The sequence below is a fragment of the Harpia harpyja genome, chromosome 23, assembly GCF_026419915.1.
Source record: "Harpia harpyja isolate bHarHar1 chromosome 23, bHarHar1 primary haplotype, whole genome shotgun sequence".
Classification (NCBI taxonomy): domain Eukaryota; kingdom Metazoa; phylum Chordata; class Aves; order Accipitriformes; family Accipitridae; genus Harpia; species Harpia harpyja.
The window spans coordinates 1252499-1273625 of record NC_068962.1 but is presented as its reverse complement, the minus strand read 5'-3'; the positions used below and the strand labels follow the sequence as shown (position 1 = coordinate 1273625).

At 44.0% G+C, this 21127-nt stretch overlaps 2 protein-coding genes across 6 annotated transcripts; both read left to right on the top strand.

Moving 5' to 3' along the window:
• The first annotated feature begins 1335 nt into the window (after positions 1-1335).
• Positions 1336-5584, top strand: SMCO3 (single-pass membrane protein with coiled-coil domains 3). Of its 4 annotated transcripts, XM_052774498.1 has the most exons (3): positions 1336-1474; positions 1985-2039; positions 3806-5584. In XM_052774498.1, the coding sequence occupies exon 3, from the start codon at positions 3820-3822 to the stop codon at positions 4495-4497; it is 678 nt and encodes a 225-aa protein (XP_052630458.1). In that variant the 5' UTR covers positions 1336-1474; positions 1985-2039; positions 3806-3819; the 3' UTR covers positions 4498-5584. The 4 variants fall into 4 exon arrangements, with proteins under 4 accessions (XP_052630458.1, XP_052630457.1, XP_052630461.1 ...); XM_052774497.1 differs by lacking the exon at positions 1336-1474 and having other exon boundaries at positions 1800-2039; positions 3803-5584; XM_052774501.1 differs by lacking the exon at positions 1336-1474 and having other exon boundaries at positions 1808-2039.
• A 3511-nt stretch (positions 5585-9095) lies between these two features.
• Positions 9096-20897, top strand: WBP11 (WW domain binding protein 11). Of its 2 annotated transcripts, XR_008233135.1 has the most exons (13): positions 9096-9249; positions 10853-10972; positions 12407-12438; positions 13062-13155; positions 13552-13748; positions 14591-14724; positions 15440-15639; positions 16503-16697; positions 17295-17396; positions 18247-18561; positions 18972-19154; positions 19796-20346; positions 20389-20897. XR_008233135.1 is itself a non-coding variant. In XM_052774595.1 (12 exons), the coding sequence occupies exons 2-12, from the start codon at positions 10909-10911 to the stop codon at positions 20227-20229; spliced, it is 1950 nt and encodes a 649-aa protein (XP_052630555.1). In that variant the 5' UTR covers positions 9096-9249; positions 10853-10908; the 3' UTR covers positions 20230-20897. The 2 variants fall into 2 exon arrangements, 1 of the variants encoding a protein (XP_052630555.1); XM_052774595.1 differs by having other exon boundaries at positions 19796-20897.
• The last annotated feature ends 230 nt before the right edge of the window (positions 20898-21127 follow it).

Sequence of the window (21127 nt, the reverse complement as noted above, 5' to 3'; positions counted from 1 at the left end):
AAAAATAAAGATATTAGGAAGTAAAACCAAACCTTAGAACACCTTCCCCCCCTCCTTCCTGGCTCAACTCCACTCCCAGTTCTCTCCACCTCCTCCCCCCCAGTGGTGCAGGGGGACGGGAATGGGGGTCGGGGTCATTTCATCCCACCTTGTCTCTGCTGCTCCTTCCTCCTCAGGGACAGGACTCCTCACTCGTCCCCTGCTCCCACATGGGGTCCCTCCCACAAGAGACAGTCCTTCACCAACTTCTCCAGTGTGGGTCCTTCCCACGGGCTGCAGTTCTTCCCAAACTGCTCCAGCGTGGGTCCCTTCCACGGGCTGCAGTCCTTCAGGCACAGCCTGCTCCAGCGCGGGCTTTCCCATGGAGTCCCGGCCATCCTGGGGGGCATCCCCCTGCTCCGGCGCTCCTCCTCCCCTCCTTCTTCACTGACCTCGGTATCTGCACAGGGGTTCCTCTCACATTCCAACCTCCTCCCCTGCTGCAGGTTCCCCTCTTAAATCTGTTCTCCCAGAGATGTTACCACCATCGCTGATGGGCTCGGCCTTGGCCAGAGGCAGGTCTGACTTGGAGCCGGGGAAGCTTCGAGCAGCTTCTCACAGGAGCTGCCCCCGCAGACCCTCCCCTGCCATCAAAACCCTGCCACACAAACCAAAACATCATCTTATGCTTGATCTTTTACTTTAACCTGAGAACTCATCCATTTTCTACTGGGGAGGCAGCATTCATGACCAGAGCCTGGTGGGCAGCAGGTCCATCTTTCTGAGGATCAGAGCATGAAAGATGTCTAGCTTGGATGAAAGCAGAAGTACAAGCTTGTCTTGCTGGGACAGACAAAGCCTGTTTTCACTGTCTGTGGTATTTGTTTTTCTATTTGTGCAGGACTGTTCAACTTTTCTTTCATAATTCACAGATGTACAAAAGCAGTCATGACAACAATTCATTATTTCAAGGAATAGCTTGATCAAATAGTATATTGTTTATACTTATAAACAATAGAAATTTATAAATCCCAGTACAAACCCTAATCCTGTACCTGTATGAATGAACAGTGCTGTCCAAGATGTTTTAAGTTCTGAGAATGGCAAGTAATACCATTCCCTTTCAGCCATGGCTGTAGGTACCTGTGATGGTACCTTTGACGTAGGCAGGAGGATTAGTGCTGTACCTATTACCTCCAGGAACAGAAGGCCTTTGGAGGATCTAACCATTGGGAACTAGCATTAAATAAACTGAAATCTGTTAGAATTGGAAGGAAGGCAAATGGAGGAAGAAAATAAGATTAATTTGGGTAAACAGCACACAATAGAATTAATGATGAACAGGCAGGCAACAGGACCCAGCTGAAGGCCAGCCTCTGGATCCCCAACTCATCACATGCTACTGGAAACCACCAGAGGAACACAGGGAAAAGAGGATGAAATCACTGTCCCATACACATTTCAGCTGATTGCAGAAGCACTCGGACAAAATCAGGTAGGCAGTCTAAATGTTTAATTAGAAAAGCTTCTGGAGAAAGTCTCCCTGGAGCTGGAGAAATAGTCAGAAATATGGAAATGTATGTGGCCTGCCTAACTCTAGAAATCAAATGTAAAAACTAGCAAAAGTGTTAATGTGAAGAGTAAAAGATAATTTTAGCATTAAAAGACATAAAATCTAGAGCAGTTATAGGAAGCTGAAATACTCATGCATAATGAAGAGATGCTAAAAGTCTCCTGCACACCTGTCTAGTACATAAAATGTTTGTTGAAGTGCTATTCCTCTTAGAACATTTTGTCTTCTCAGTTTCTACAAATAAGGAAAACTAAATGACCTTTCAACAAAACATCACTGGAGTAGAAATGATCTAATATCACACTGACTCAGAGAGCAAGCCAGCAACATCCCTGAGGCAGGACTGATATGAAATCTTACCTTGCATTGACATGGCTTTATGTTTCCTGAAAATCACAAACCTTTACTGTATATGTACTTTGCTCCCTCCAGCTTGAAGAAAAAGAAAGATGTGTTAAAGAGTTTATTCTCTTGACAGAGCTACAAGGTAAGTGGCTGAAAGAATTGTACAGTACTGTGCAAAATACTGTGGGAACAATTCTCTTCAGACTGGCTTGTATTTCAACACTGAGACTAAAAGTTGGCTAGGGGACTGTTGAAATCATTCTGTTTTTCTACAGGGATCTTGTGGGGAGGGTGTGTTTAGTAAAATACAGCTGGGTCAGTGTCAGATGGTTTGCAATTAGCAGATAATGCAAGAACTACAAAGGACCAAAATGACACAAAGTTATAGTTATCTTTTTAAGAAGGAAAATCTAGCTAGTCCCTCCCCTACACATAACTATTAGTAGCTATAACTCTGATATGTAGCCACCAACAGCAAGAAGAGGTTTGTCTTGGAAAAATGCAAAGCACTGCATAAAAGTGGCCCAGATTTGCAATAAGAGGGCCAAGAACGCATAAGTACCAACAAAGAAACTAGTCATCCTACTCATTCATAGTTAGCCCCTGTTGCAAAGTAAGACATATGCATTTAAGTCAAAATCGTGCAAAGCATTTTTACTTTGCAGCTGGTGATGTGTTAAAGGGAAGTGGCACAGAGTTGGTTACAGAAGCCTAGTGATAAGGAGTAACTCCATGAACACCGGTAATTCAGTCACTTTGGACTCTGTATGTTGACATGCACGTAATGAAGAAAAATGAATTAAATATGCCCTTTTGCTGGCAAACGAGCGACAGCTCAGAGAATAACGGTGCCCATAAGGATTAGACACAAGTGTTTGGGGTGGAGGAATCACAGAACTTAAATTTCATGCTCTGGTCTGTACAGTGGTAAGGGACGGCCAGATTCTGTTCAGGCGTGTCCTAGGAGCTTGGTGAGCACCTCCTGATATTACCTCCACGCAGGACTCCCTGGCTGTGGAGGGAATGTGGTTCCAAGCTGGCGCCTGCTGCTCCGAGGCAGTCTGCCATCACAGACATCCTGCTGCACCTCACGGTGCTTACACGGCACGCTGAACATCACGGGGCTGTCGGCAGCTGCTCGATGTTCACGGGTGAAAAAAACAATGGGGAATCGATTACGGAGTTCGGGAGGTGAATAAACAAAGAGGGAACGGGGGCTAAATATCAGGCAAGGAAACACAGTGGGAGGTGTGTGTAAGGTGATATAGGTTAGGATGGGTTTATTATAGATAATTTTACTATCCTCTGTGAATTCCCAAGGTGAGTTTATTAGTATAAGCACAGAGTGCCAATATTAGTAACATTTTCTCTCAAATGTGAGGAGAAATAAGCTACACTGGTATAAAACACCCTTGTGGCGATACAGACTGTGCCCACTCCACCAGTCATCATAGTTGTTGAAAAATTACATGTCACTAACTGAAAAAAATAGGCTGATACAGAAGTGTGTCTAGAATAGGCCTTTCATTTCCACAGCTTATTTTAGATTTTGCTGATTAGATAAGATTGTTCCAATGTTTAGTGAACTAGTTCAGCTTCTACAATCTTCAGTTTCCAAGGTGAAGAATGATCCATTTTCATTTTACCAATCTGCTGATTACATATTTGTTAGCTGTTTTTGTTGCTCTGAGTATGTCCAATGTCTCATAAGGTCCTTTTCCAATCATTTGGCTAAAGATCGAAAATGGGAATTAAGATTTCTACATTTACAAGCTATGCTCTGGGATTTGACTTGCTGAGTGTAAAAAGAACCAGTGAGGCAGAGACAAGGGACATTTCACTGCTCTTGAAGCGCTACGGTTATGGGTGTTGAACCGAGTAAGAGATTTCTTTTCTCTCTTGAAGTAGCCTATTTCTGAAGAATGGCGCTGAGTGACCTCCTTTACCCAGATAACCCCAAGAGAAGGCAAGAACTGATCCTTCTGCACCAGGAATTGCTTGATTGCATGTCCACAAATTTCCGTGCAACGAACGAGCTGGCTGGAGTGCTGAATGAACACCTGGGCTGTACCATTACCCACATTCAGATGAGAGAGCACAGCACTGTCAAGGAAAACTGTGACATTATCATTCAAGCGATGAGTGAGATTCAGCATCAGGTACAGAAGATTGATAGTGACATGAAGGAAAAGCTAGAGCCTGTGCTGTACCAGAAGCTGTATGACATCAAAGAGCCCGAGTTGGAGAAAATTGCAATAGCTCATAAAGTTTTTTCCATTGTTCTTGGAGAAGCGACTTCAACAGCTGGGATGGTAGCTATCAAACTTCTTGGCTCCAATCTTATAACTCTCACTGTGAGCAAGCTCGTCAGTCTCCTTGCGCAGATCGGGGCATCTGTTCTCGGGGGAATCAGCATCACCATTCTCGGGCTTGGCATTGAAATGATCCTCCACGCCATCCTGGGAGCCGTGGAGAGGAATCAGCTTCTGGCAGCTGTGAGAAGCTACGAGAAGCACCTGGCTGAGTTTAAAGCAGCCTCAGAAAAGTACCAGCGTGCCATATGGGAAGTGACTTCTTTGGTGAGACAGCAGGTTCAGTGAATGAAGCCGGAGTTCTCTCTCCTGCTGTGACAGTGGCTGCAGCAGCTACACCTGCAGAATCCTTTTTGATTTGTAATGGTAAATGAACTACTGATGGCTTTTTTTCTTATTAGTGGCAGCAGAGCAAGAGATGTGACAGATCAGGTAATTGGCACTGAAATATATTAATAGGTAACAGGCTTATAGGTGCTTCTGGGAGGCAACGCTTCAAATACTTCACACCTTTCCTCCAGTTATTTTCTGGAATGCATTGTAGATAACCTTGAACTGTAATTCATGCTAGTGACAATAATATTCATTCCCGGAGCTGTAGTGGTGAGAAGGTGTGATTTTTCTCTTACTGTGTTTCTATATCAAAGATGGCAACATGATGCGAGGAGACAATTTCATCAAGCCCGTCCGTGTCATCACTTGGAGGGCTCATCAGGACAGCTGTGGATGCGAATCTCTTAGTGTGGATTAGTGCTAAATCTGGTAGGCTGAATTCCCTGTTCATTGAACTGCTTACAAGGACTAGCTGAAGCATATTTAACTGATATTTCCTGTCCCACCCCTGCCTAAGGAGCCAGCCAGAGATCTTCTTTAAATAAACTCTAATCCCAATAGATTAGCAGTTAAGAGAAGCATGGGCCTACAGGCAAACACGCATAACCTTGCCCCCAAACTGAGAGAAACCAGCTACAGTGTTCCAGGCATGCCTGGCTGTGAATAACCTCTTATGCTCAATAATGCCCTGCTCCTGTCAACCCACAGGTAAATATTTCTGTGCAGAGTTGCTGCTCTGTTGATTGGAATGGGATTATACACACGTACAAGTGTCTGTAGGATTACAGCCCTATTAATGCACTAAATTTATTTTCACATGCTTTACCCAGTCCCACCAATGTGGGACTGCCAAGAGCCTGCTCAGATTCTGCACTTCACAATATGTTGCCAAATGTCCTTATTTTTGAGATTTTAAAAACAAAGCTGGAGGCAAGAACATGATTTGCAGTCTCTTGCTCTGATTTGCTGTGGTTTGCTTTTTTTGCTTTGATATTTGAAAAAAAAAATTAAGAATTAATAAAAAAGTACCTGAATATTGTAAGACCTCTCTTTCCTGTACTTGGTTTGCTTTTTTTTGTTCTGTCTGAAAAACCAATCTTAAACCAAATCATGAAAAAAGATTAAAATCTTCATTACAGATGCAATTTATAAATCCTTTTTTATCTCCATGATAGACTAATCTAGTAGGATTGTGTATAGGTTCCTTTTTTAGTACCAGCTTTCCCCATACTAAAAGCATACTCGAATTCATACTTGTTTATTAATATTCAATATTAGCAATGTTAGATGATTATATTAACTAGGTCATGCCTGTGAAAGTAAAAAGATGGGTGAGATTACAACAGGGAAGCTCTCCATTGGCTTCATAACCCTTCCATTCTGGGTTTTGGTGGGTTTTTTTGTTTGTTTTGGTTTGTTTTTTTTTTCCCTACTGTTCCCACCTTTAATCATCTTTTCTGACTCCTCTTTGCTTTTGTGCTCAAAAGCCACTAGATGGCAATGAAGCTGCTAGCTCTCAAGCAGTTCTGCCAGCCATCGAGGAGAAAGCCCAGGGTCCAGGAGCAGGGATGGGTGCCAGGGACTGACAAACTGGGACCAGCACAAGCCATAGACTGGGCGATGTGGGTCAGGAGAGGCAATTCAGAGGAAGCAAAAAGCACTGCCTTGCCTCACACAAGGTATTGTGGTGGGTGACATGGTGACCTGAGACACCATTTCTCTAAGACGTGACATCTCCCGTCTCCTGACACGAGTGGCACTCAGTTTAGAGGTACTTGTTTAGAGGCAAGAGACTGTCAATCAGCAGAACAGCAATATTTGAGTGTTGGAGAGGCAGGAGTCCCTGGCTCCTGCTGACTTTCTACATGCCAATGTACATTCTAATTTAGGAAGAAAAAACACCAGCTTGGTACATATCTTTGCGAGTTTGCCAATCACTGCTGTACGAGAATAGCGGAGACAAATAAAAACAAATCTCCTGCACTTTTCAGGCAGTTTGTCCACATTTTCTTGAAAGCAAATTCGAAGCAGTGTCAGGGGAAGTGGGATACGCAATGAGGAACATAAAGATATACAATTTCTAGTCACCTCTTGATAGATCCTTGTTCCTGGTGGGCTTAAAGGAAAGCTGGCTTGCCCGCGACAGCAGGGCTGGCGGGTGTCCTCGTGCCCATGAGACGTTGGAAGATGTTGAAGATGTTGGAGGCTGGCGGGCGGCAGCCTGTCCCTCTGCTCATGAGGTAGGAGGTTGTGAGGTCACTGGGTCCGGGCCAGCATCCCCAGCCAGCTCGGAGGGCCACCCATGACCTCATAGAGGGGTATGGCAACATCTAGCCACAACAAGGTGGTTTTGAGGTAGAAAACCTGACGATCAGCTTGGGACCTTCCCAAACTCTTTCCCCCCAACTCTAGCGATAAGAAAATCAATGGGATTTACTTGCATTACCGACAGTTATATACTTGAACCGACCAGCTAGATGCGAGGGAGAGCACCCGGTGGAGCAGAAACAGCTTAGCTCTGTTCCTGCTTGGCAACTGAAACTCTGTCCCACAAAATAAGAAATAATTCCTGCTCTCTCTAGCCCTCTGACCAGTCTTACACTTGGTCCTCCAGAGATGCCATAACCGGTCTGGGGTTAACCAGCCTGCTGATGCTTCTCCTCTGGACTCCCCGGCGCTGACCCTTGGCGTGACAAGCGAAAAACGAAGCGCCAAGTGAAAAACGTGAGCGGTCCGTTGTCCCGCACGCCAGCTCCGGGTCAGCAGACGTCGCTGGGAGGAGGCCGCTCGGGCTGCGGCAGTACGGCTGTCCCCACCGAGCCCAGTATTGTCACGGCAGAAGACCCCGTGCCCCGCGGAGGAGCGGCCAACCTTCACAGCCTGGGCTGTCCCCCTCTCTGGTGACCACACACCAGGGACGCGCGTGGCCACGGCGTCCCCATCGCACCCCCTCAAGCATTCTCCCTCTGCTCAGGCGGTTGTTCTGGACGAAGGATTAAGGATTAAAACTGTAGAATATGGGTGTTCCCAACAAGAACAGCCCCAAAGGAGAAAAGAAACTCCAACAGCCTAAGCTGCTTTCAAACCTGGGGTAGAAACACTGGATGGTTGCAACCAAAATCTGCCCTGCAGCACGTTCTTTCCGGTAACAAAAACAATATAAAAGAGCAGGCCAAGGCGGGGAGGACTCGGCTGTGTGCGTGGTTTGCAAGACTCCCTCAGGCGCCGGCAGATCCCGAAGCCCTGGCTCTGAGGACGCTCCCGGGCTGGCCGTCTGCTAACTTGGATTTTGTGCAGTTAATGCAATGCGCGGCTTACAGCCGCGCTTTTACCCACCCTGCCGCGATCTTTCATAAAGTTCCCAGTTTGCCAGCTAAATCTCCATTATTTGAAAAAAAGGGAACGAGATCCTGTTGCACGGCATGTTCGCCCCGGGCAGGGGCTCTACAAATCCTGCTCAGAGATCAGACCACCTCTGCTCCCAGGTGGGAGAAAAACGTCCGTAGAAAAGTAGGCATACTACAGAAAAGTATGTCTACTTTTCAGAAGAGAGAAATAATTGTGGATCCCTGGGGTTCTTGGTATTTTAAAAAAAATATATTCTACTCTCTGAGGATAAGCTAATCATTCCACTCACTAGGTATATTGGGTCCCCACAAACCTGCCTCCTGAAACTAATGTTATTTTGAGTAATGCTTTAAAGAGACACAGTATCCGATGCTGGTGACACATTCTTCATGCAGAAGAAATGACAACTTTTTAAGGGTCTTTAATACTTGGAAAGTGCAAACACCTAAGGAAAAAAGCACATTTGTCAGAATGAGGAAATACATTCAGCTAGAAGTAATGAGCAGAGAGATTGGGCTGATTCCTTCTCTAGTATATGTCAGATATATTTATCAACTTGCAGTATATTCTGCCTAAGATTCAAGCTTAAAAAGGAAAATTCTAGCAAACAAGAAAAGTTTTATCACAAAAAGATCTGTTAAGCTTTGGATAGCATTTTTGTTTGCAGTCAATAACTGTATTAATTTTAACACTACAACTTTTGTAAAAGATCGATTTTGCTTTAGCAAATAGAGGGACAGGTTCTGTAATGTTAATGACTGACGTTGAACCCATCAAACAGGCTGTAACGTGCCATTACTTCTCTGCAACGTCATTAGAAATTTGTGCAGAAGGAAACTGGTGTAAGGTGAACTTGTCATCTGTGCGTAGAAAAACGTCCCTCCCGCACCTCCCCTCGCCCGATAATTCTTTAAGCCTGCACCCACACTTTATTGCCTGCCCTCTCCTTATTCACAGGCATGCAACAGGTATCCAAGGGGACGTTCCATCTGCCTTTATCCTGGTTCTTCATCTGCCTGGGGAATTTTGCTGGGAGAGGCACTTTGGGCACAGAGGCACACCAGTTCCTACCGAGGGTTCACCAGTTTCTGCAAAGCGGGTTCCCAGCTGCGGCCCGACCATAGAGGGGGGGCCTCCGAGCGGGAGAGAAAAGAGCAGCGGAACCATAGAGTCGGAGAGGGCGCGCTGAAGCGCCCGCTTCCGGAGCGCGGTTCCGCGCGGCGCGGCGGTCGCGCTTTACGGCGGCGCGCCACTCGGTCCCGGCTCAAGATGGCGGCGGGGCCGCGGCGGCGAGGAGCGCCGGGGTTGTAGAGGCCGCTGCGGCGGGAGGGAGCCGGGCCGCCCCGCCCGGGCGGAGGGGTGAGAGGAGCGGGACGGTGCTGGCCTGGGAGGAGGAGGAGGAGGAGGAGGAGGAGGAGGAGGAGGAGGAGGAGGAAGGCGGCGGTTTTGCGCTCCCGCCTTCTCTTCCTCCGTCGGGGGAGGAGGGGAGGCTTTCGTGTGCCTCATGGGAGGCTTTCTGCCTCGTTCCCCAGTGGCCAAAATATCGTAAATTTAACGGTTGGGTTTTTTCCTCCTTCGGCTGTTAACTTGTTGCGTTGAAGCGCTTTGCGTTGTGTCCTAAGAGGATTTGGGATCGAGGTTTCAGAAGTTTCTTCTCTTTCCCTTTACCCTTTAAATGTTAGGAATGTGGGAAATACGGGATGGAAATGCAACTCCTACCTCTGTTTGGTGAGCTTCCCACCTACAGAAGTGATAGTGTCTTGCAAAAAAAAAAAATCAGTGTAATCTTGTGAGTAGGAGGTATGTTATTGGCGATCACAAATCATGGGGTGCTCTTGCAAACAGCAGGCCAACTGTGAGCGTAACCCGGTAGTGTGAGCCATGAGCAGGGCTCTAGATTTTTACTAGTCAGTGCATTGAATATGGCCAGTGCTTGGAGCTTGGTAGGAACACCTTAGTGGTTTAAAAGTGGCACTTTCTGTAATTAGGGAACAAGGATGCACATGGCGACTGCAGTGAGGCTGCAGAGAACTTCGGACTGGACTTGTGAATACTTTCACTTTGGTCACGATCTCTGTGGATGCAGCACGGTGACTAGAAAGCTGCATCCCGTCCCCTCCCAAATTTCAGAGGATGTTTTAGATTTTGGGGTGGAATCTGTTGTGTGTTGTGTTTTTTGGTTTTGGGTTGGTTTTTCTGGTGGTGTTTCGGCAGGGAAGTAGGGGTGGAGGTGGGGGGAGATTAAAGCTGTGAGAGGCACCATCCTTGGCTGTAGTTTGGACACTTATGTAGTTGTCTGTAAATTGAAGAGATGTTTAAAGATGGGAATAATCCTTTCCAGAGTAACTTTTTCTTCTCCGGTCATCATAACACAGCTTGCAATATTACTGGTGGAGGTAGAGAGCGTAAGGGCAGTGGTCTATGGGGAGGAGAAGACGACATGGATGTGTGCAGAACAACTGCTGATGGATACAGTGGGTGTTGGGGAGAGAAATCAAGGGTAGCTTAAAAGCCTGAAGAAGGGAGGAAATTTGTGGGAAACATTTGAAATAGAAAGGAACGGAAAGGTAAAAATTGGAGAGCTCTTATGAGAGTAAATGAAAAGGTAGAATGGCTCTGATATGCTCTTAGAAAAATCGAATGTGTATTTCTCCCTCCCCTGTGCCCCTCCATAGTGTAAGCAAGAAGCTTCTTGGTTTGTCTTGGAGTCAATAATAACAAACTAGTTGATTAGTTTAAAACAGGTACTTAGTAAAGTAGTAGTAAGTAGGTACTTAGTTAAATAGTAGTACTTAGTTAAAGAAGGGTGATTTTTGATGTGAATGCCTGAGCCTGTAGTAGTGTTTGAGGACCTTACAAGTATTTGAGGTTTTTGAGGGAGGAACCTGCTGATACAGAGAAGAGAAATAAGCATACTTGAGCTACTGGTGCATAGGACCTGAAACCATGTCATCTTTTCCAGGTCTCTCCCTCTTTTTTTAAAGTTTTTTTTTCTGAGGCAGAAGGAAAAAGGTCAAAATGGGGCGGAGATCCACATCATCCACCAAGAGTGGGAAGTTTATGAATCCCACGGATCAGGCCCGTAAGTATCTGTAAAAGCTAAGCAGATGGGAATGGGGGGGGGGGGGGGTGGCGATCCTAGGGAAGCAGATAAAAAGCTTTCTCTGAGGATAAGATCTTCACTTGTGAATCGGAACTGAGTTTCCCTAACTTGAAAAATATTATCTCAGTTTTGGCTGGTATAAAAACTTCTGAGGAGGCTGCTTGCTTTCATGCTGTTGCTTCTCTGAGTATTTAACTCTTAGTTTTTACTGTAATTATCAGTGTTCAGAGGTATTTGTACTTAGCTGTTGGCTAAACTGCAAGCTGCTTCTTGGGACGTAGTTCATCTGTCCGAGGCTAGAATTTGAGGAACGTGTCAAATTTTGCAGATGCTCTGGTTAGATGAGGGAGTTGTCTAACTGTTTTTCCCTTTTGGTAACATGCCAGATGTTACCAATGCTAAGCAGATAAAGAAAATCCAGACTTCCATGGTGAATATGCTTTATTTCAGATATATACTCAAAGCCTACATATTTTTAAAGTGTGTTGTCTGTTGTTGACTCCATTTCAGCTTCTGGGCAGCAATCCTTTCATGACCGCACATATGACTATGACTTTTGCTGCCTGTTGTTCTTTTTATATAGAAACACCCCTGCTTCTCAGAGACTGCTATAGCTTCTTTTCTTTCTGTATAACACACATGAAATAGCAATCTATTTCATGCTGTATTTCTCTCTTACTGCGGAGATGAGTTAAGCAGTTACAGTATGTCGTGGTTTAACCCCAGCCAGCAACTAAGCACCACGCAGCCGCTCACTCACTGCCCCCCCCAGTGGGATGAGGGAGAGAATCAGAAGGAAAAAGCTAAAACTCATGGGTTGAGATAAGAACAGTTTAATAGAACAGAAAGGGAGAAACTAATAATGATAATAACAACAATAACAAAATAATAATAATAATAAAAGGATTGGAATATACAAAACAAGTGATGCACAATTCAATTGCTCACCACTCGCTGACCGATGCCCAGTTAGTCCCCGAGCAGCGATCCACCCCCCCAGGCCAACTCCCCCCAGTTTATATACTGGGCATGACGTCACATGGTATGGAATACCTCTTTGGCCAGTTTGGGTCAGCTGTCCTGGCTGTGTCCCTTCCCAACTTCTTGTGCCCCTCCAGCCTTCTTGCTGGCTTGGCATGAGAAGCTGAAAAATCCTTGACTTGGTATAAACACTACTTAGGAACAACTGAAAACATCAGTGTTATCAACATTCTTCTCATACTGAACCCAAAGCGTAACACTGTACCAGCTACTAGGAGGAAAATTAACTCTATCCCAGCTGAAACCAAGACACAGTCTTTGTAAAATGAGTGAACTGTTGAGAAACAGCGCTAGTCTTGATGAAGGAAAGGTTCCTCATAGATTTGATTGTCTCTTTCAAGTTGTTATTTTCTCTTTTCCCCTCCTCTCTAGGGAAGGAAGCTCGGAAAAGGGAACTAAAGAAGGTAAATAAAGAGATTGGGAACGTTTACTTGGCATTCCCTGTACTATGTATCATGTCTGTGATTGTAATGGGCCATGGCCGATGAATAGACTACAGATGTTTTGGTTGATATCCTAAGATTGACTTTGGAAAATAATAGTCCAAACAAGTAGTTTAAGAAAACATAGTAATCTTGTTTTGAGTAACAATATCTCATCATCTGCTATTTTTTAACTTGTGAAGATTACAGCTTTTTGAAACATTATTGTAAGTACTTGGGAATTAAAAAAAAAAAACCCACCACCCAATAAATAAAACAAATAAACCACCCAAGATTCACATACAGTAAAATACACTAAAAAGTATACCTTTTGTCAGTTGATTACCTTATTGATTGTATTTGTCTTAATTGGAGTGAGTGAACTACAGAAGCATTTGTAAATGTCAAGATAGTGGAATTAAAATTCCCAGAAGTTTTAATTACCTTTGCTGCTGATTTGTGCCATGGTTAATATTTGCAGGGCATTTTGAGGCATATTTTTTTCTGCAGAGTGGGAATATTGAGAGGGGTGTTTGTATTTGGTACAAATGTTCTATCTCTTTCTCCTGTGACACTTCTCTGATCTGCTTGATCTCTGATCTTAGAACAAAAAGCAACGAATGATGGTACGGGCAGCTGTACTGAAGATGAAAGATCCAAAGCAGATTATCCGGGACATGGAAAAACTGGACGAGATGGGTGAGTGAGAGGTACCAGGTGTTGGACTTAGGCAGTGGTTTATGTAGACGCATAACATAGTTTTAAGGGACAACTGTGACCTTAAAATAGAGTAACCTTTTTCCTTTCCTGTTAGAGGGGAGATTCTGTGACTAATTGGGGATTGATTATGATTTGAGGTGATGTGGTGCCATCAAAGATGACCTTTTTTTTTTTCCCTAAGAAGATGGCTGATAAAAAGAATGAGTAGTGTGCCTGGTAGTAACTTAGAGTTGAAGGAGGGGATTGTCATAAGGCTGAGGACTTCCTGAAAATAGGGATTGGAAGTTGTTTGCTTTGAAGTTGTTTCATTCATCACAGTTATGCAGTAGAGTAACTTACAAATTTTTGAGTTGTTTTTTTGCTGTCTTGGCTTAGAGTTTAACCCAGTACAGCAGCCACAACTTAATGAGAAAGTGCTAAAAGATAAACGCAAAAAACTCCGTGAGACTTTTGAGCGTATTTTGCGGCTCTACGAGAAGGAGAATCCTGACATCTATAAAGAACTGCGCAAGTTGGAAGTGGAGTATGAGCAGAAGAGATCACAACTCAGCCAGTATTTTGATGCTGTCAAGGTAATGCTTATTATTTCAGGCTTGTAACTGTGATAGTGTATACTCTGTCTGCTTGTTAGGTGTGACTGTTACGAAGGAACTTTATAAGAGACGAGTGTATATGTTATATGGCCCGTGTTAAGTACTTATATTAATTTGCATAGTATCTCCAGTTACAGCATTTCAGCAAGGACAGCATGGGGGTTGTCAAGTCTGTATTTGTCTCTGATAAACTGATTTCATGCAACGTGAAATTAGAGGGGAGAGGGAAATTTATGTTGCAAATCAGCAATATCAGAATTTATTTTCTTTATTAAAGAGAGAGCGAGCCTGTGGGTGTGCAGTTGATATTTCTGTGAATTTCTGCTAAATCTGTTGCTGGAAATAATGAGAATCCTTTGGCAGTCCTTTAAAGAGTTTTCTTTGACATTCTTCCCTACCATATTGGAGAACATAATGTTGCCCAAGTGCAAGTATCTCTAAGATTTTTTTTTTTTCCTTTGGAATATGCAGCAGCCTGTGATTTGTGCCTTCCGGATACTTAAAAAATACAGGCATACTTGTCTGCAGCCTCTTTGCTTTGGGGAAGGTCTAAAGGGAGGTGGAAACCTGACTGGGTTTTAACTGAAATACTAAAGCCTTTAATGGGTGTGCTGCATGTGCTTTGTTTTGCGTTGAAAGCTTTTACTGTTGACGGTTTCCCGAATGTCTTTCATGGACTGCTGCAAGATAACATGCCCTAAGAACAGACACCTTTGGCAAGTGATGGCAGGTCCCATGTGTTGTGTACTCTGAAAGGTAATGAGGTTGTGCAGTAGCTTCTGTGGGAGTAACCCATTCTCTATTTTTCTTTTTTTCCCCAGAATGCTCAGCATGTGGAAGTGGAAAGTATCCCCTTGCCAGATATGCCGCATGCTCCGTCCAACATCCTCATACAGGACATTCCCCTTCCAGGGGCCCAACCACCTTCTATCCTCAAGAAGACATCAGCCTATGGGTAAGCAGAAAAAGAAACTCGGAGGGGGGAGTAAAGAAGGAGCACTCTTATTACTGGGGAGGAGCTAGGGGTAGAAGCAGAGGTAATAGTGACCAGCAGAAATCAGGAATTCTGTGTGAGTGAATTGTACTTTCTTTTAACCAAAGCCCTTTTCAATCTTTCCCTACTATTGCAGGTTGTTGCTTAAATTGCTTTGAGTAATACACTATGTCTTCTAGCATTTGTCTTTCTGCATATCAGTAAAACTTAAAGCCCTGCCACTTTGAACATAAATGCCCCTTAAATTGACATATATGTTTTTTTTGTCTTGCTAGTATATTCAGTTTAAGCTTCTAGTTTATTTGTTTATCAGGTTTCTCATTCTAGTGCTAGTTCTTTCTATTTCTTTCTGAATAGCCTTCTGTTTTCACCAACTTTGTGATTGCTTCATTCTGCTTCTCTGGTGGGATTCAATCCTTGTTGGTTTTTTTTTTTTTTTCAGTCTTCTCTTCAGTTGCCTTCTGAGAAGCTTGCTTTTCTCTCATCTTCAGCAATCATGTCTTCCTATGAGGTTGTAAACTCCTTGGGACAAATCTATACTTTATAAATGTTCATGTTTCTTTTTAAAGGCTGCTGTCTAAGCAATGATGAGAGAAGGCTAAAGAATTTTATTAAGTGCATGTTTGGTTTCATTTGTTTGTGTTCCTACATTTCTCATTTCCTTTATTATTTCCAGACCACCAGTTCGGTCCATTTCTGTACTTCCTCCTCCTGGGCTTGGTGTTCCACGTTTACCTCCAGGCAGGAAGCCCCCTGGACCTCCTCCAGGGCCACCCCCACCTCAGGTCCTACAGATGTATGGCCGTAAAGTGGGTTTCACCTTGGAGATGGCTCCTCGAAGGCGAGAAGAGGAGATTTCTTACAGTTCTGAAGCAGGTAAGGACTTACCTATTCCTGTCTGGGGTTTTCCTTGACCTCTCTGTTTTGCTATGGATAGTACTGCCGTGAACTTAGTGTGCCCTACACAGGGTATTCTCTGGGCAATATTGGTGTTAATACTACTCGAAGGACTCTTCTTAAGTGATTGATTGCACTTCTGAGGTGATTCTGGTGTATTTCATAGTATCTGCAATTTTGTTATCAGCTATATTTTTAAATATTGAAACTTCTAATTACAACTTTCAGATTTTTCTTTTGTTAGGTTGCACAGATTGGATATTTTCCCCATGTACTCTTAACAGTGCTGAAACATTGTACATATTATCCCTTAAAAAACCCCAACCATTTTCAGAGAAGTCTTCCTTTAAAAAAACCAAACCCAAACCACAACCAAAAAACCAACAAAAACCCCCTCCACCCCAAACCAAAACCACAACAACAAAAACCCCAGCCAACCCTGGGTATGCATTTGCTAGGAAAACTTAGGTCCTCCTTTTCACACAGGTACTTTATCATCCCTAGAAACTTTTGTGAACGGGTAGATCAGCTTTATTGCATACCAGAAAGCATCAAAGTATTTAAATGGTGAGCGATTGCTGAATAGAAGTGAACTAATGAGTTGCAGATGGGAGTTGCCTTCACTTGTTTGCTGTGCAAATTAACCAGCTGGTTAATAGAAAATCTTATAAATAAGACTCTCCAAAATACTCTTTAAGAATATGTGCTAAACAGTAAAGGGTTGACAATATGCCCATGCTGTTGCTAGGGGGATTTTTCTAACTGTAGACATACACTGGTATGAAAGACAGAATATTTTGTATTTGGAGTTTATGCATTTCCTAATACTTTGCTTCCTGCAGGACAGCGAGGGCATGATGATGATATGTCCAGTACTAGTGAAGATGAAGGTTATCCTGAGGATATGGATCAAGACAAGCATGATGAGAGTAGCGATGATAGTGACAGCGATAGGTCAGATGCAGACAGCGAAGGCGAGGACTTCCTGCATCGTGATAATGACAAGGAGAGGGAAGGTGGTGAAGAAAAGAAATCAGGTATGATGGGAAGTTACAGACTGGGATTTGATTTTTCAAAAGAGAAACACTACTTAACAGAGTTTGTGTCTGTTTTCCTGACTGGGAGGAAAGTAATTTGTTTAGCCAGCTAGCTCTGTTCTAACTCACCTAAATTCCAGCTGATGAATTTTTATTAGTGAACAGATCAGAAGGAAACTAGAAGTGAAGCGTCTTTCAGATGAACCTGTTCTCTTAACAGTTAAGTTAACTTGGTAAGGTCACTAGCCATTTTTCACCTGAAGCATTGATTGGCAGGGTACCCTACAAAAATTAAGCCTCAGTGTAAAATATACTCACTCTTTAGTGACTTGAACAACTAAGACAACTAAATTTCATACTACTAATGCCTTTGGATAATATTTTTTTCTTCATTCCTTGGGGGAGACCAATTGATAGAGAATACTAGGTTAGCAAAACTTCAAATAATCAGGAACACCAATGTTAACTCTTATGTAAGGAGCATCCTTATGTAAGAATGACACATTATCCATACCAGGTAGAAGACTTAAATCTATCTGATTTTTATTATTTTCTTCCCACCTCCCACCACCCTTGTCCATGCTTTGCTTTCCCCAGGTCATAGCGTACGGTTTGCAGACATGCCTGGGAAGTCACGGAAAAAGAAAAAGAACATGAAAGAACTGACTCCACTCCAGGCCATGATGTTACGAATGGCAGGTGAGTGAGATGGATGTAAGTGGAGATATGCCATTAGGCTTCCAGTTAAGCTTTCTCTGGTAGGTTTACTTGGTTGGCACAGTTTTTATTTTATAGAGTAAATGTTTTACTCTACAATGTAAGCTCTGCCATGAGTATAAGCTGTGGTTAGGTATTTGTTGGGTTTTTTAGTCTAGTAGTGTGTGTTTTGCATAGCAGAGTTGAAGTTGTAGTAGCAACTTAAGGGGTTTTTTTTGATGTACTGGGATTTTTTTCTTCTTAATTTTATCTTGCTTTTAAACAATCGCTCAAACGAAATACGAACCTCTTGGTGAAAAAGGAAGGGCGAGATTGTCTGTGGGCTCAGCCTGTAACCTGTAAGGATTTGTACTCCCTAAAAAAATCCTTTTGCAGAAATAAGTTAACCATAGAGTGAAAATATTTTGTTTGTTTTGTTTTTTTTTTTCTTAGAAAGGCACCCCAGTATCTTTCAAAGACACTGGAGTTCCTTGGACATGGGGATTATGTTTATTTTGAGGTCATGTTCCCACTTCCATTCCCCGCCCCCCCCCCCCCCGCAAACTCCCACAAACCATAGATCAAATAGCTGCAGTTCAAGTTGGTATAGAAGTTTCACCTCCCACAGGAACACATAGCTCTTGGTGGCAGAGCTCTATCTAGAACTGTGATTTTTTTTTTCTTAAATTTTTTTAATTTTCATTTTCTGTTTAACAGTAAGATGTGATCAATTTTCTTTCCTTTGCAGTAAGGTTTATCTTTCTTTTTCTTTTGTTTTGCGTGCTCAAGTTTCTCTGAGGTTCACAAAGATCCCACCTGTGGACTGATTTTATAAGTATGTCTCCATTTCCAGGTCAGGAGATTCCAGAAGAAGGGAGAGAAGTGGAGGAATATTCAGAAGAGGAGGAGGAGGAGGAAGAGGACTCAGAGTCTGAAGAGACATCACAACAGCAGCAGCAGCAACAACTCAGTGAGGAAGCTCTTGCAGAGACTGGGTCATCTACTGCGACTTCCCAGGCACAACAGCAGCAACCGCCTCCGCAGCCTGTTCCTCCAGCTCAGATACAGGCACCTCCTATGCCTGGGCCACCTCCGCTAGGACCACCTCCGGCCCCTCCGCTGAGGCCCCCAGGCCCACCCACCGGCCTTCCTCCTGGCCCTCCGCCAGGTGAATACTTGATTTACTCTGGTTTGAAGGATGCAGGCTCTCGGCTCTCAATTAAATGCCAGAGCGAAAAATTCTTTCACTTTTAGCTGTTCAGATTCTAACAACCTCACCTCAGTAGCTGTTCTCTGCTATTGTTTCATTACGTGGGGAAGAGCCCTTTTTACAGGTGGGAGAAGATACTTGACTACTATGAAGAAACTTTCCTTTTCAGTCTAAAAACTGCTGCCTCTTTTTGATTTTTTTTTTTTTTTTTTGTTTTTGTTTTAGAAGATCTGTTTAATCTGCCAGCTGGCTAGCATTAGAGCAGCTTTCAAGTTCCTGCTGAGGATCTTCAGTATTAGCCAATAGGATAGTTTGGGGTTTTCTTAATCATGAACTAAATTTCTCTTCACTTGTGTGCGTGCTTTCAGGAGCTCCTCCGTTCCTGAGACCTCCTGGCTTACCAGGACTGCGTGGGCCTTTACCTCGACTTCTACCACCGGGCCCTCCGCCTGGGCGACCACCTGGCCCTCCCCCAGGCCCCCCCCCAGGTCTGCCCCCAGGTCCTCCTCCTCGTGGGCCTCCTCCTCGCCTGCCCCCTCCTGCCCCACCAGGTAAACTGTTCTGTTTGCTTCAGCGCCAAATCTGCTTTATTTTCCCAGTTTTTGCTGTGGTGACCAAGCCAGGAAGTATAAGGGGTTACTAGTTTGCCTTTGTTCCTGTCTCTGTAGCTGCATTGTGCTGTATCTTTTTCTATGTAATAACAAGTAATTCCATACTGCTGTGTGTAGTTTGGTAGCAAGAAATCTGTCTTCAAAAAGGGAGTTTCAGAGTTTAAATCTCTGCTGAACTGTTCTGAGCAACCCAGGGGTGCTATAATGGTGCTTTGCTTAAGTTGGAGATAGGGATGGTTTTTTTTTCTGCATGGTCATACATTTCTGATGACTCTGAAATTCCTGTGGGATGGATCATCAAGAAACTTTATTTTCAGATTATAACTTCAAAATTTGCAAGGGAGCAATAGGCAGGCTCCTGTAGCTTTCGAAGACTGAGGAGCAGCAGCATTTTCAACCTGGTAGTTGGTGCAGGGTTGAAAACTTTTCTTCTTTTTTTTTTAAGCCAGTGCTACTGCATCTTGTTGGGTGTTCTTGTTTTGTTTTTCCTTCTTGGCTTTCTGAGCCTGTGCACTTTTTTGACCAAAGATTTTAAGGCTCCCAGGTGTGGAGTCAACTCATGCTTTCTTTTCTTCTTACAGGTATCCCTCCTCCTCGCCCAGGCATGTTACGGCCACCTCTGGTGCCTCCATTAGGACCTGCCCCACCTGGGCTCTTCCCACCAGCTCCCATTCCAAATCCTGGGGTACTGAGTGCCCCACCCAGCTTGATTCAGCGCCCCAAGGCGGATGACACCAGTGCAGCCACCATTGAGAAGAAAGCCACGGCCACTATCAGTGCCAAGCCGCAGATCACTAACCCCAAGGCAGAGATCACTCGCTTTGTGCCCACTGCTTTGCGAGTGCGCCGGGAGAATAAAGGGGCTTCAGCTGCCTCCCAGAGAAAACAGGATGATGAGCCTGCTCTCCCATTAACCAAAGCTGCCCCTAAGGCTGGATCATCTGCCCCTATCTCTGTACAGACAAAGGATGATGTGTATGAAGCCTTCATGAAGGAAATGGAAGGTCTCCTGTGACCTGTCATAGTCCTAGTCAGCTTTCCTGCCCCTCTGAACACAGATCAGACCACCGCGGAGGGAGGAGAAGGAAAGGTCCTCCTGCAAGCAACGAAAGGGCTCGCATGACAGGGAATAGTTCCTTACCCAGAGGTTAACTTGCCAGTATGCTCTGCATAGAGACCGCTGCAGATGAGGTGTGGCTGGGGACCTCCTTTCAGAGCTAGCATGTCCGCTTGGTGGAAGGAAATTAAAGAAGGTCATGCTGCTTCCCCTCGGGTCCTCCCCCTTCCTTGGAGGGAGTTAATGGTACTCTGGGGAGGGGGGCGTGGGAGCGGGGGGTGACTATGCTCTGCCTGAATCCCTGCACATCCTGAATGCTCTGGTGAGGGTAGCGGAACAGGTTTTTAAGGAGCCGGAAAAGTGTTAGCAGCATTTCATACGCATATGGTTGTCCAGTTTTTATTTTCTGTACTGTTCTTTTCTGTAAATATTTTATAATCCTGTTTTTTAGTTGCAGTGAGATTGATCAATCATCTTCCAGGGCAGTCAGGGAGGTAATTTGTTGCATATACTGTACACTGGAATTTTGCACCCTATCCCCTTTATGGTCATCTTGATGGCTTTTCATCGGCCGGGGAAACTTCATTTTGTCTTGTGAAAGACAATAAATGTTCAGTGTATCAAAATACTGGTTTCTGTGTGATTTGTCTAAAACTAGTATGTAGGTGGAAGGGGGGGAGGTTCTTTGCTGGCCTTGGGGGAAGATAGAGGAAGATTCTGAACCTCAGAAAAGAAAAGCAATAACTATGTTATAAATAATATATGCTTTTTTAGACTGAAATTCTGCTATATTCTTGTTTTTAAGTTCCTAAATATGCCTTTCAACCTTTGTTGATAGCTAGTAGAAACTTAAGTC